The sequence below is a fragment of the Thermobia domestica genome, chromosome 18, assembly GCF_964235325.1.
Source record: "Thermobia domestica chromosome 18, izTheDome1.hap1.1, whole genome shotgun sequence".
In the NCBI taxonomy this organism is placed as follows: Eukaryota; Metazoa; Arthropoda; class Insecta; order Zygentoma; family Lepismatidae; genus Thermobia; species Thermobia domestica.
Window position 1 is genome coordinate 104533655 of NC_137471.1, and position 15778 is coordinate 104549432.

Below are 15778 nucleotides of genomic sequence, written 5' to 3' on the forward strand. Positions count from 1 at the left end.
AAATAAATTATGTACTGTTTGCCGCAGATCATGTTTATTTTCGTTTGTAAAAAGCATTTTACCTCCAATAGCTACACTGAGTGCTCACTGAATTGCGACCACTCCTCCACACAAGAAAATGTGGCCAGCAGCTTAGCTGATTATATGACCACCCCAACTGATAGTTTGGGCGCACCAGCTGAAATTTAGGATCAGCCTAGAAGTAATTGGTGTAAAGCTGACTTTGGTCTCATTTGATGCAGAATCCATCCAAGATTGACATATTCAAAGCCTTCCGCTATCCAAGTTCGGATAATGTGTACAGGGTGGTCCAAAGTTGCTGAAATTACAATATCAAGTGTATAAAATGAAATTGTGTAGAATAACTTTATGTAATAAAAAATAATTCACATGAGAACTTTGATCCTTTCAGGAGGCTGCACAATTTTACATATACAGTCCTCTTTTAGTCATAGAGCTATGCGCACACACAGGGTGGTACAAAATGTTAGTGTTCCTTCACGTGATACAAACAAAAATGTAGCAGAATACATTCTGCTGAAAATATAAAAAGATTCGGTGAAGTATATTGTTTGAAATATTTTGCAGTGTGAAAAAATGAACGCTTCTCAATGTATAATTATGCGTGAGAGCTATAATAGTACGAACTAAATCAGGTAAAACAATCAATCAATTAATATCAATTAATTAATCAATTAATATCTGACCCTTTATAAAGAAGCAGGCTGTCTGAATTGCAATTGAAATTAAGAACAACGTTCATTTCAAATAAATTTTATTACATGTTGAACGTAATGTATACATTTACATTTCGTTATCAAGATCTTCATTGTCACTGTCCCACAAATCAAGAATATCATCATTGCAACATGATCCACTGTGACTGAGCACATGATGATACACACTTCAGTCATCCTTTCGACATGAACAGATGTTTGTGTTGCATGGCTTCCTGGATGAAGATCTGCATTTGCAGCGGTTTACCTTCAGGAGAACCTCTTTCGCTGCTACCAGATCGGTTTGAATTAGGATAAAAGTGTTATTGGCAAGCATCCAGCCCCACTTAGCTGGATCATGGGTGTTACAGATAAGTGTTTTCCAGTGTACTATTTGCGGATATGTTCCTAAAATAAGGAAATACGCAGCTTTTCTGTAGGAAACAGTTTTCCGAAATAATGAAGTTCTTTGATCCGGCGATTGTTCACATGTAACACAAATGCCGAAGTTTGTTTAAAGATGTGTCAGCGTCTCCACCATAAATGATCGACAGTATTGGTATGCCGATTCCAGCAACATTTTCAGGGTTTACTGGACAAATTATAAGTGAACTACTTAACTCTCTTGCCTTGTGTGAACTTCGGAATGTGTTATATGTATTGTTTCCCAATACCAAAAGGCGCAGAGACGGTATCACATCCACTAATGGCATGAATCGTTAGTAGATGTAATGACATTGCCGGTAGTTTTTACTAGATATAACACACTCATATGTAAGCGCTCACTGCTCTTGCTTCTACCTCCTTTTTTTTTAAAAAAAAATGAGAAAGATATACCTTCCAGGTGTGAAGTGGTGTACTACCAGAATAATGATATCTGTCCTATCTACAACCACAGTGACAATATCAAAATTAGCCGAGGCAGTATGCTTCAGAGCTGTTTGGACAATTAGGCAGTCGGCGTCTCTAGTGGACTGCGCAAAATCATGATTGTCTAATGTAAGTGCCTGAGAAAGAAGAGCGATACATTTATGTTTGTTTGTGGTATTGGATAAAAATGTTTCCTGGCCGATGCAGATATCTGTGGAGAAGTCAAAAAACACATCTGGTGCATAACTATAGCATTTACGTCTTTCGTGTTCATGACTCTTCGTACTTGGAGAATCATATTCATGAAATACAATGGAAACTCCTCGTTCGGACGTTGACAATACGAATAAGCAGTATTGATTAACGATATCATCCACTCGCATCTCTGAGCTTTTCTTCGTCCAACGAACTCGATGAAGTATTGCTCCACCGTCCAGAATGAACTTAATCCTACATTTTGGATAAGGATACCGTATAACAACCTTTGTAATCACTGTGACAAGACTTCCTTTATCTGATTTCTGCATGAATTTTTCTTTGAATAATGATGTTGCCGTAGAGATAAGCTCATATGCAACGGTGTTGGTGTCATGATCAATGTTGTCTTCGGCCCACTGAAGGAAATCTCCAGGTTAGAACTCTTTCAAGATGATGTCGCCACTATCAGAAGTTACTACTAACTGTTTGTAGTGCATAACTTCGCTGTAAGGCACAGAAAATCCGAATTGGCACAGTCTTCTATCAGCCAACGACTGCCAAATGCATGATTCATTTGCACTCCAACACCAAACATTGTTGAAGGAATCGTAGATCTCGGTCTGCAGGCATAGATGATCGCATGACCAAGTGACGCCTGTTTCATCGCAGAAGGAATTAGGTGCTCCAGCAATGTTTGCAATGATGTAGGAAATCATGCCTTCCCCAAATTGGGATCTCTTCCATTGTGCACGTGCTCACAAATCTCCGCCTTCATAGTCTTTGCTGCTAGTTGAATTTCCTCGTTGTCATAATTTTTGTGTGCACTTTTGTACTGGTTCTTTCGGATCAAATACTTCATCATGTCACGCAAACATACAGATTCTGGCTTTCCAGAAACAATACTAAAATGTAGATGATCACTATAGCGTTTTATAACCTTTTGCCTTAACAATTTCACGGAATATATTTCTTCTTTCCCAGTTAGACTTTTCATTCCATCATATAGCTCTGTTACTGTCTTAAAATCCCAGTTTGATTTATTTTGCAATCACTCACACAACAACATAAATGCTTCGTCTTTCTCGTTATTCACTTTCCGTCCAGGTGTATGCTGCATTGGATTGCTCATTTTCCTACTTTCTGTAGACATTTGCACAGGAAGATGGTTGTTCAGGCGAAATCCATCATGGCAATCCTTGTTATAAACAACTTCATCTAAAAAAAAATCAACACAAGTATAAAGCCACTCTGCAAGTTCCATCCCCCACGCGTCATTTCAACTGCTGCAGTGGGAAAGAATATTTTCGCGTCCAGTTGTGTAAAGCTTTTGACACTCTGGGTTACGAAAGTCAATTCTTTCACAACAAATTAAACAGTTCGCCTTCCACTTGAACTCTGACACATATCAGAGGCATTTCTTTTTAGGGGCAATGTTTGTAGTTCTTCCTCACTCTACTCGTGGTGTAGTCACTGTGACAGTCTTCGTGTACTTTCACAACATCACCTGGGTATCAGTGATTCTATCCCGAGTACGATGATCACTCCGACGTTCACTAAATGTTAAATGTGTTGAGTCCTTTGGATCCCACCTTCTGAAACCCACCACTTTTGTTGGTATCCGCACTGCAAGTTGAGACATATCTCTACCTGCGAACAAACATCTGAATATTCTCGCGAGGTAGCCATTTCATATGACAGATGTTAATTTACAGAATAGCTAAAAACATACAGAATATAAATATATACATATTTTGCAAAATACTTTTTGTAAACATACCATTAGCTTCGCTCAATTAGATATGATAGGTGAACATAGAGCGTTCGAGGTATTAGTGACTGTTTTCATTCAAAGAACAATGTCATTTTTTGATGTCACCCTGTATGTGAGCATGAATGCAACTTTAAAGGAACAAAAAACTGTAAAACTGTGCAGTCTTCCACTTCGAAGTGATTAAAGTTTTCATGTGAGTCACATTTTTTACTAAATAAAGTTATTCTATACAATATCATTTTAGGGTTATTCCATTATAAATCGTCAAACAGTCCCCAGGTGACCATCTGGGATTTTGATGAAATTTGGCACACAAGTACCTACATCCTTCGTAAGAAAGTCTGTAATGTTTTATTTTCATGTCGCTACCTGTTCCTGAGAAATTGACCTAGAAGTTAGGCAGTCCGCATCGTGACTTGCTGAATACGCTGGTTTTTGTATGTTTGTAAAGAGCAAGAACTCGGTTACTAATTATGTTACATGGGTCAAACTTTTTCTGCAATAAATATATGCATCGTTGCAATGCAGTGTATGTTGAAAGTGGCATGACCATTTTATATTCTGATATATAAACTGTCAAAGTCAGCACTTTTTTTACATTACCGTTTATAAAGCTCATTTTTTTAACGTCACAGATTTCCTAAAGAACACAACAAATGCTTGTGTTTGTGTGCAGTACCTTACAGGGTAGTGAACTATATGCACTAGTAATACAGAGTTACTTACACTTTATTTACAGGATTTATGGGAGGTTAAAGTTGGTATCATTGTGAAAACACAAACTTTTTGCTTATTTTCGGAGCTCTATTTAACTATGTTGACAGTTGAATATGAGTATGATATTTTGGATGAACATTGCTATTTATGTAACAAACAGCTTGTGTGAATTTCAAAACCCTGATGTATTTTCTTCCATTTTAAATCATCGCCTTTGTCAACAGGTGTCGGCAGTCTTTCAGGTTTAGAATGGATATGGACAATGGAAGTAAAGAAGTATGTATGCGCCAGGGGAAGTCATTTACACTGATTGTGCACTTGAAAACATATATTGTAAGATTATAAGAAGAAACAATCTGCCTCATAATGAAATTAATTGTTGCGAAATAGTAGAGTTCTATGGGTCAAAATTACAGTTCAGTATTAGTAATAAGAAATTGAGCATTCAAATAAATAAAGAAACATGCACACAAAGTGAAAAGGACCATAATAAACCTGTGGAATAGGTTACGTCAGCAAATGATACGTGCATGTTGTGAAACACAAATGATTTCAAATTGTGGAAACTTATATGAACTAACTCTTTGCAAAACAACGTACCTTTCTTTACTTTCTAAGACATGCTAGTACGTTTTGTTATCATCCAGTCTGTATCTTCGTCCACTGCTACCTTGTAATGAAGGTACTTCCAGGGTACAGATAACATCATGAAAGGGTAACCAGACTTCATCTTTCCGCAGTGACCATCACATCACAGAGGACTCAGTTGGTACCATGACATTCACACGTACATCTTTATTTTCACATGACACTTCGCTGACCATATTAACGTACCTCTTACTGTCATACATGCATGCAACGTACACACCACTAAGAAGCTTATGGTGCCATCCTTCTCTTGCTTCTACCAGACACTGTGATACCAAACTCGGTCGCAGAAATTATCTTCATAAGGACTGTGTTTGCCTCAGTTGGTATAAATGCATGGTGAGAGCGAGTTCCAGGAATGGTCTTCAAGTTTGTGTATTGCTTTTCTATGCATTCACTTTCCCTCGAGATATCTTCAGCAAACACATAAAAATAGTGTATGACTTTAATGTTGCTGTCAGCCCATTCGTACATCCCCTGTGCAGTAACAATTGGTCTGGTAGGTGACTGAACAGTGCCTCTGGCTGTCAATCTTTTTGTAGTTGCTCCTATACCATCACATGAGCTTTTGCCGTGGCATGTTGCAAAATAGTGTCATTCTGCTTTGATTCCGAAGACAGTTTCATGCTGACGTAGATTGTAAATGTTCTTGTAATTTTTATATTGTGATCCAGCACCATCACTAGAGTAAATTATCTTATCTATCTGCCTATCTTAAAGGATTTGTCAGGTGTATCATGAAATGCCTTAGGAGTATACAGACAGTAGTAGCATTATGCTGTAAACTGTCTGATATGCAACAAAAAGTAATACATTGCAGGGTTCCATTACTATTATAGTACACCACGAAAGGATGCACAGTTGCCTGGGATTTCTCCCAATGGTACCCGTGAACCTCGTCCTGTATAACTAACGTGTAATTTTCGGCAAAACCCAGTAAAACAATTAGCCCTTCTTTCTGAAGTGAAGTTTTTATATTACCCAGGTCTGCAGCTTGAGCCCTGGCTGTAATGGTGCTGTCTAAGACTATCAATTCCCTGAGTCAATGTGTCACAAAACTCATTTACAGAGAGCTGTATGATTTTTAATGTCAACCCGTCTGTGTGAACCAAGTTTTTAAATTTAACACAGTCATCACCTTCAAATAAGTGATTATCAAAACGTTTTACTAGATAACCTTGAACAGCCTTTTTCCTTCCACAGTTGCCACAGTAATGTAACATACACTGTCTGTTCGTTGCATCACACACTGCAATGTTCAGCAGTGTCTTGTAGTTGTGTCCTGATCCAGGAAGGGTATCGACCATCAGTTTCATATTTTGATGATATTGACACACACACACACACACACACACTGAATGAGTGCCTTTTGCCTTAACTGTAATGCACCACTTCGGCCTGAAGGCACAAAATTTTGCAAACCCAATTGTAAACTGTGGTTTCTGTTAGCAGAATTCAACATATGTTTCATGTATATTCATTAGTAGTAGCCTTTTTTGAACTTGAACTTCATCAATATGCACATACCTACATTCTTTCAATCCAGGACAGAATCTGGAACACCGATCGCTTTCATAAATGAAACTACTTCATTCACTGTTACCTGGGGAATTATTTTCCGAGGCTTCTTTTCTTGAATTGATAGGATTGATTCCTTTCTCATCTTAAGTTCTTTGCTTTTCGCACTAAATAATCTGAGACCCTAAAACTCAGTGCAGTTTTTCTGATACTCCAACTTGCAGGAGCAAGTGTTAAAATTTGGACAGGAAAATGTTTTGTGATACTTTTCTACAAGCTGCTGTATAAGCATAGAGAAATCAGCACACCTGTCACATACCTTTCAGTAGAGAAACGTATGCTCGGTATTCCAAGAACATCTACTATTTTCTCCTGTACGACATTTGTTATCTGCTTCACTTCTCTCCTGCTGTATCCTTCTCTGTCTCTCATACTTATATTCTTCAGCGGTGAGCAGCCTACAGATTTGAGAGACACGTTTAGTTGCTCCTGGTGAACAGTGTGTGGTGTGTAGATAGGATCATCTTATCATCACTGCTGTTTCTGGCACTGGCACATCTAACACATATTCAGCACAACTTCTGTGCTGGCACGTGGTTAACACGAAGCTCACTGATTTTGTCCTCATCCAGCGTGGAGAGGGACTCTGCCGGAAAAGTAACGACACCTGTTGACAAAGGTGATGATTTAATATGGAAGGAAATACATCAGGGTTTTGAAATTTACACAAGTTGTTTGTTACATAAGTAGCAATGTTCATCCAAAATATCATACTCATATTCAACTGTCAACATAGTTAAATAGAGCTCTGAAAATAAGCAAAAGGTTTGTTTTCTTGCAATGATACCAACTTTAACCTCCCATAAATTCTGTAAATAAAGTGTAAACAGTTCTGTATTACTGGTGCATATAGTTCAATACACTGTAAGGTACTGCACACAAACAGGCATTTGTTGTGTTCTCTAGGAAATCTGTGACGTTAAAAAAATAAGCTTTATAAACGGTAAAGTAAAAAAAGTGCTAACTTTGACAGTTTATATATCAGAATATAAAATGGTCATGCCACTTTCAACATATTACTTCATTACAACGATGCATATATTTATTGCAGAAAAAGTTTGACCCATGTAACATAATTAGCAACCGAGTTCTTGCTCATTAAAAACTTGAAAAATCAGCGTGTTTGGCAAGTCACGATGCGGACTGACTCGCTTCTAAGTTAATTTCTCAGGAACTGGTAGCGACAGGAGAATAAAAAATTACAGGCTTTGTTTACGAGGGATGTAGGTACCTGTGTGTCAAAATTCATCAAAATCCTTGGTGGTCGACTGGGGAATTTTTTTCTAATTTCGGTGATTACATATGGACTGACCCTTTAATCACTTTATATGGTAATTTCTGCACCTTTGGGCCATCCTGGGTAGTGGTGGGCTTTTAATATGTCAATCTTAGAAGAGTACTGAAGCTAGCAGAGTTGAAAAAAAACTTTTTTTTTAAAAAAAATAACGTTTTTTATGTTTAAAACATGTTTTTGTTTAAAACGTTTTAAACGTTTAAAACAAAGTACTTTGTTTTAAACAAAAAAAACATGCTTAAAATGTTTATTTTGTTTAAAACAATAATCTAAATATGCATATATATTACATTTTTACACTCTTAGGTATTGCTTGCCATCTATATTCAACCGCTAGATCAAATTTCGGGAACTTCCCTAATCTCGATCCTCCCAAATGTTCAATTGCGGAGAAAGAAATCGGGATTTTCCCGATCTCCGTTCACGGAATATGTAGCTTAGTTTCTTTGTGTTACATTCTACTGGTCGTCTGCATTCTAAATCTTTAAACGCCCATTGACGCAACTGCTGTGTCAGGGCTTTAAACCTCAATGGCTCAGTCTTAAACCTTAAATTAAGGCTGGAAGATGGTTTTGGTACCAATTTATTCCTGAAAGATGCAGCTTTGCTGGCGTGCATTTTATGTATATGGGAAGAGGATAAATATCGTGTTTTTTCTTTTGTTTTTTTAAAACAGTTTTTTGGGGGCCATTCTCCCTCTTGGGGGATAGATTCATAAAAATTGTTACGTGAAGCAATGAAGTAGGCCAGCCACTACATGGTAATATCGTGTATTTGTACTTCTTGCTTACATGGGAGAGCAGGGAGGGGGCAAGTTAGCCAAATTTTTGGAGTTCAAGTTTTTTGACGTAAATTACATTAATTTTTACAACAAACATCAATAGCTCAGCCTCTAATTAAGCTAGAAAGATGATTTGGTACCAAAGTATTTTTGAGGGATAAAGCTTTTCGTCAATTGCATTTTATGTATATAGGGGGTACATATGTACGGGCGAGAAAGGGAGGATGAAGTTCGGTTTTTAATTTTACACCAAATTTTTTCATCAGGTTTTGGCGGGTATCCCTCCCGCCTTTGTGGTATATCCATAAAAATTGGTATGTGAAGCAATGAGGTAGTCCCCTACATGATAGTAACCTGTATGTGTACTTGTTGTTTATAGAGAAAGAGGGGGTCAAATTTGGTTAATTTACATTTATTTTCGGGACGGTCCCATATAATACAATATATATTTCACTGAAGTGGTCTAGAAGCATAATTCTTGTTCGTATACATGATGTGTGCAGCAAAAATGATTTGCATTTGGACGTGGTAGTATAGTGGAGGAGGGGAGAGAATGTCTAATTCAATGAATGTTTTCTGCGCTTTTTTTTTTTTTAATACTTCCTACATAAAACGAATTCATTACGCAATGGCAGCAATGGCTACCATTTCTTATATTATTGTCACAAGTATGTGGCCTACACATTAGCATCATTTTGTCAGCGTAGGGTGACTGCAAGGGTTGCCAAAGCCCCGCAAAGTCAATATTTTCATATTTTTAATGATTTTTATGTCTGTTCTTTTTCTACGAATACGGCGGGAATTTCACGAATGTTATCTCATTGGAATTTGTGGTCTATATGGTGTATAACTCATGACTCTGTGATAATTAGGGGGGTCACCAGAGCCCCGAACGTGAGAGTCTACCATTTTGTTAAAATCCCTGGCGGGCGTCTATGTGTTGTTATGCCGTAGACATTAATCATTATTAGTTACCCATGTATCAGATAGAGATGTATCTTGAAAACTGTTTAGTTAAAATACGTCATTTGCTCCTTGTAGGCTAGACACTGCTCTTTTCTATGAGTTGTATTGTATTTGTCAGAGCATTTCTTCTAGCTTATGATGTGACAACTCTTCATTATTATGGGAATGATAGTGATCAAAAAATACCCTAGTTTTGAATTTGTGAATTTGGATCTTAGAATAGTGTATAGTGTGTTTAACCTCCGTTATTCTTGGAAATTAAGAAATGTTGAAATACTTCATTTGAATTTCTGTTGGTTTAGTTATACGCACATTGATGTGCAGAATTTCGTTCAGTAATTGCTGTTATAATAAGAATATAACTGCTTGTAATTTACTCCATGCACGAATCCTGCGAAGGATGGGTTATTTGTTAGAAAATTAAATTAACTCACTCAATCTGATATTTTAGTTGTTTTAAACATGTTCAACCACCATCGAAAAAAAAAAACACGTTTAAAACAATTTGTTTAAAACGTTTAAAACAAACTGAGTAAAACAACATCCCTCGTTTTAAACATGTTTTAAACACTTGTTTTAAACATATCAACCCTGGAAGCTAGGTAGAATTGTAAGATTACATTCAAAGAATATGAAAATTTTCCGGTCTCGCTTAAAATATGCCACTTTGATTAAATAATAATGCTAATCAGATTGCGTACTTACTATTTTTATTTAAGGACATATCTTATGTATTTAATTTTATTTAACTGTGAGATAACTAGCTATGGTCTTCATAGGGTAAACTAAGGCAGTATTTAAAGTGACAAATAAATATTTCTATTGGTTTCATAAATGTGTTTGTTGAATGCATAATATTTTAATTACAACAATATATGTACAATACTTATTTTCTTATTTATCCCGCTAAAATTACTGTAACAGTATCGAAATCAAAACAGAAAATATGCACAGGAAAGATCCAAAATATCTTGTGCATAATTTATTGCTCCCAAAATAACTTAGGAACAATGGTACTTACATTACTATTAACCCCCTATTTGGAAAAACTTGGTGTCAACTGATTGCATTGTGTTTAACTACCTATACAATGTATTTATGGACTTTGTGTGTCAAAACAAGGCTTAGTAAAGAATAAAAAAATATCACTGAAAACAACTTAGGAAGATTTTCTGATCTTCCATGAATCGCGTGATCGTATTATGGCTGGTTGCAGAATTGTTGTTATAAATTAAGTATTCTGATGCACGTTTTTATTGAATATATCTTACAGTTATTCGTTTAAAGTTAATTTATTTGTGAAGTCTGTGCAAAATTGAAATTACTACTCAAGAAACTACTGTCTATTTCAGTTGTAAAAGATTTGGTTAAATTACTGTTTAATATATCTTTATATTATCATTACGTACAAAAGTCGAGTTTAGAGACACTATGTAACGAATTTGTTCGCCACAATCATAGTTATTTATGTATAATCAGTACTCCCATAACAATACCATTGGAAAGCAGTTGATTGTGAAAGCAGAACAATGTCATTTTGTAACATATAGTATTTTTAACAGTGGTTTTATCAGTTTATTTTGCTTGTTTGCAGTGTTGTATATTATCAGTATGCTTTTAGGGAGTTTGATTGGAAAGAGGCCTCAGGACCCATTAGATGGAATACCATTTGTTATTGGCGTCCAGACTGTACTACACCAGTTTCATCCTGAGATAAGGAATCAGTTTGTTACGTACTTAGGACAGTATGTGAAATCTTACGTGGAGGCTACTGTTGGGTAAGTAAAATTTATTTAGAAATAATTTAGTTTAATTTAATCTTCTCTTTTTATATATCATCTAGTAAGACTAGCTTGTTTATTTAGCAGATACAATATTTTGAATTTAAGATATTGCTTTATAAGGGACGAATAATGTCTTTCTTGCTAGGATGATCTCAACTCCTATGATTTATATCATTTATTCTACATGTTATACAAGTACGTTTATTTCTTTTTTCCCCTAAATATTAATGAAAAGGCATACATTGAGAGCCATAACAAAAAAAGGTCAGTTTCCGTCTTCGTGTTCCTCTTTCTGCGATAATGGAATTCACACTTCAACGGAGTGAGTTACTTCAGGGAGTGAGTTACTTCAAAATTTTCCTTACTTTGTAAAATCGCTGCCATAAGTAAATGCAGTCCAACAGATCAATGTTAACTTGACACTTTTTTTATACAGCATATTGTTTGAATACCTGATTTACAAAGTAATTGATTTAACAAAAGAGACACTGACCAAAGCTTAAAACCCACTTTATTTTAAATTATAATTTGTAACTGTTTCGGATATCTAGCATATCCTTCTTCAGACACTATCGAAATTAATGAAAATACAGACACATATATAAATGTTGTTATAACAAAGTTTAAATTCTTTAACCAATCAATCCAAAGCCATGAATAGTCTTACTATCAAAGTAATTGATGTTCAAAATGCACATCAATTCTACTGATAGCCATTAATAGAGATATCATGCAATATGCGTCTTAGTACGACGCTGGATGTTCCTAACAAAAATTTAAACCAGTTGTCTTCATACATTGTCTGCATTGGCAAATGCTTTTGGAAGAACTTGCACGTTTCGTGGGAAAGAGGACTAAAATAATTATCTTCTGTTAAGGACATCCCATGTCTTCGATCGACTTGAGATCCGAAGATCTTCCAAGTATAGTGTGATCGTCTAAGGCTTGTTCGCTGTGGGAATAATCATCTTGCAAAATGAATACATCGTCTGTTTCATGTAAATGAAATCTGAGGTAACGATCCAATATGTCAGATCTAATATATCAGCACTATGCCGTTCACATGGCCTGCTGCTAAGCATATAGATTCTTGAGTTCTTCAAGAGATGATACCACAAATGCACCTCCATTTCAATCTCTATCAGTGCATGTTGTTGTCCCTGCTTCTTGTCAGACCAGTGTTCGTCATGAATTATTGTACACAAATAATAAAATTCATCAGTGAACTGATGCCATTGTTTACATGCTTTGGTCCGTTGTATACAAATTAATATGATCATATCTCATTACCAATGACGGTATTGTGATGTTTCATTACACTATTTGATCTTTATCTCGAATTGAGCTACAAATTACGTTCAGTAATTTTTGCAACACGAACGGTTAAGAAGTTACAGCGGTGAAACTTTGGAAGTGAATGACGTGTAAATCTGTTGAAATCTAAAATTTAATCATTTCCACAACCACCATATTTTTTTCTCCTACCGTCATCCGAGAGTAAAAATACGCAGAAGTAAAATGTAATATAAAAAAGTTTTTTGCAAAATCAAATCTCTTGATGCTTTAAATACACTTATTCTCGTAGCAGTTTTCCATTCTCTTGCCAAACATGCTGCACAAGGATAATGGTTTCGTAACACACACGGAGTTGCAGGGACTGAGAGAGAGAAAGCAATCAAGTGGCAGAATGTAAGAGTTCAAAATGCCCAAAGGTGGGCTTTATTCGAAATCACAGGAAGCGTCTCTCTTGTGGAGGCACATATGGTGGTCATTTATATCATGTATGCTATTTCTATTTTAATTACAGATCTGGTACTTACATTAATGAGTAACTTAAATATTATTCTTTCTTTGTAAAGTAATATATTTTATTCTAAAATTTCCATTTATATCCCGGACTATTTTCTATCTGCACGATAGTAAATAATTTTAGTTACTAAATCATCAATAAGTTTTATTTGTAATTTTCGTGATGTTATTCAGCGTGAGTTGAGCGCGCTCCTTTTTGAGTTTGAGCATGAGTTAACTTTTTACTGTCTGAGTTTTAGATAAGCTAAGCTCGTTCCAATAGTGAACGTGTACACCCAGCCACAAAAGTAATCCCCCCCTAAGCGCTCTAATTCCATTACTTGGGGTCCAGGTAATTTGCGGCTGTGAGAACGCCTAGACCGATGCAACCCAACTTACACATAACTTTTCTCAGCACGGACAGCAGTTGGTAGCCCTGCTCCAGGTGTTTATGCGAGTAAAATTGTAAAGTAGGTGACTAACGAAACAGTTCTCCATTCTAAGATCAATCTCTCTGGTTCAGAGCGTTTTGTCTAATGAACATCATATGTTAATCTCAATATTGCTGTGTGTGTAATGTATTTTTCATTATATACCGTATAATCAAACAAATAAAAACACTGATCACATATGAATCAGAAAATGCTTGAAAGTAGCTGAAAATATCAAATCTAGAACAACTGCTGGAAATTACTTTGTAAATGATTGCCTCCATTGAGAGACCTTCTCCAATTCTCCTCATTCCAACATCTTCTTTCTGGAGGAGAGAATATCTTGCTTGTCACACTGAATATGCATTGAAATTGAAATTGAAAAGAGAAAACTTGAAAAAGCTTCAACCCGGCCGGGACTCGAACCCGGATCCACCAAATAGAAGTTCAATACGCTAACCACTCACCCAACGCGCCATTTAAATTTCCACTCAAACTAACACCTAGTTAAAATCGTTTCATGGAAAAATATAAACAAAATACTCAAATATAACAAAAAAATATATAAACAAGATATAAATAAAAATATAAATAAGAAAATATAAGCAACTTGTGTGAGTGTATTAATGACTTACTTCAGATTTCCTTGTTTAACTCAAAAAACAAGTTACATACACGTTGCTCAATGAAGAAAACATCACGAAATGTTCTTCAGTGGAGCCTACGTCATCGGCAGAGCCGTAACTTGTGGGGGGACAACTGCTCCCAGAGAAGCTCCCCGCAGTTCGAGGTGCCCATTTTCAGACAAAATTTTCTTACTCTATATACGATAGTAACATGAAATCAGAAATGAAACATCAAATCGGGTCGCTACATTACATAAACAAAACAGCATACAAAAGGTAAATAGAACAAAAATGAGTCGTGGTACTCTTAATAATTTTGCCATGTATGCAATGGGCCCAGGGAGTAACTAACGGAACTAGGGACGCGCACGAGTCGAGACATGTCTCGAATCTCGACTCGAATTCGAGTCGAGACACGCTTTGTAAAATTCGAGACGAGTCGAGACAACCGTATTTCTCGACTCGAATGTGTCGAAAATCTTTCTATAATTTTTAATATTATTTTGAAGAAAGTACTCGCTCAGAAACACTCGGCACGAGAATTTCGGAAACTGCTGGACTTGTCAGGTGTTCGAGGAGTGCTGTGATGAGTGTCATCAACAAGTGACGAAACCAAGGGAAAACGACGTACAAACGTCGAGGGGTTGAGCGCCCCCACCTCATTACGTATGTCGGGCGTCGTAGGCTGGGTAGACTGGTAAAACAGGACAGTCAGCGAACTGCGTCCGATCTAATATCAGAGTTTAATGGTGGGCAAACTACAAGTGTGATTGAACTAGTGTTGTAAAATTTCCGGAAATTTTGAACCTCTTGCTAAAAAACCGTTTTTTGATATCTTTCCGGAAAAATTGGAAACATTGAAAAAATAAAAAAATGTTTGTATTAGGTTAATTTTTCGGGTTAGCCGTTTGGTTGTCCGCGAACTCCTCGTAGACCGTTTGGCCGATCTCAACCAAACTTAGCACGCTGATAGAGTATGTCGTGCTGAGTGACAACATAGGTCGAAATCAAAAATCCGATGTACCATCGAGGAATAATCACCGAAAAACGCTTCCTGATTACGTAGTTTAAGCTCGCTCAGCTCATTTCATTGCAATCGGGTATATCCATTGCATTCCTAGTGATATCTTTTTTCAAACGCATGAAAATATGTGTTCAAAAATGTCAATATTTCTAATATTAAAAAATAGCACTCGAAAATAAAACTATTCCAATTATTATCTGTATTAAAGTACTAGATTTATGCGTATATGTTTGTTTGTCTCTACAGAAAAGTTTATATGTTTGTCTCCAGTCCTTTTGACAATGAGATCTTGAACCCACAAGTGCATTGGTCGATTCCAAATTTCGTGTAAATTGTTCAGTTCTAATGATGATGATAAAAAAAAAAAAAAAAAAAACTTGACCATTAGTTCTTTATTAAATTTTTACTGATAGACTGGAAGTACTGAAATTTTTGAAAAAGTCAAGCATCATAAACTACGAGTTATATATTCCAACATCACATAGTTGTATATAGGGATTGTATATCTCTCAGGTGTTTGTTTCATGGCCAAATGATAGGAAAACGAGGGGTAACCATTTCTCCAGTCTAACAAGTTACATTCGCG

At 36.2% G+C, this 15778-nt stretch overlaps 1 protein-coding gene across 5 annotated transcripts in view; it reads left to right on the forward strand.

The window, feature by feature from the left end:
- Strump (WASH complex subunit strump) overlaps window positions 1–15778 on the forward strand; it is a 579189-nt gene that overhangs the window by 540148 nt on the left and 23263 nt on the right. For all 5 annotated transcript variants that reach the window (XM_081746920.1, XM_081746918.1, XM_081746916.1 and 2 more), the window contains exon 20: window positions 11161–11317. In XM_081746920.1, coding sequence (XP_081603046.1) covers window positions 11161–11317 — 157 coding nt within the window. The remainder of the gene's footprint in view (window positions 1–11160; window positions 11318–15778) is intronic.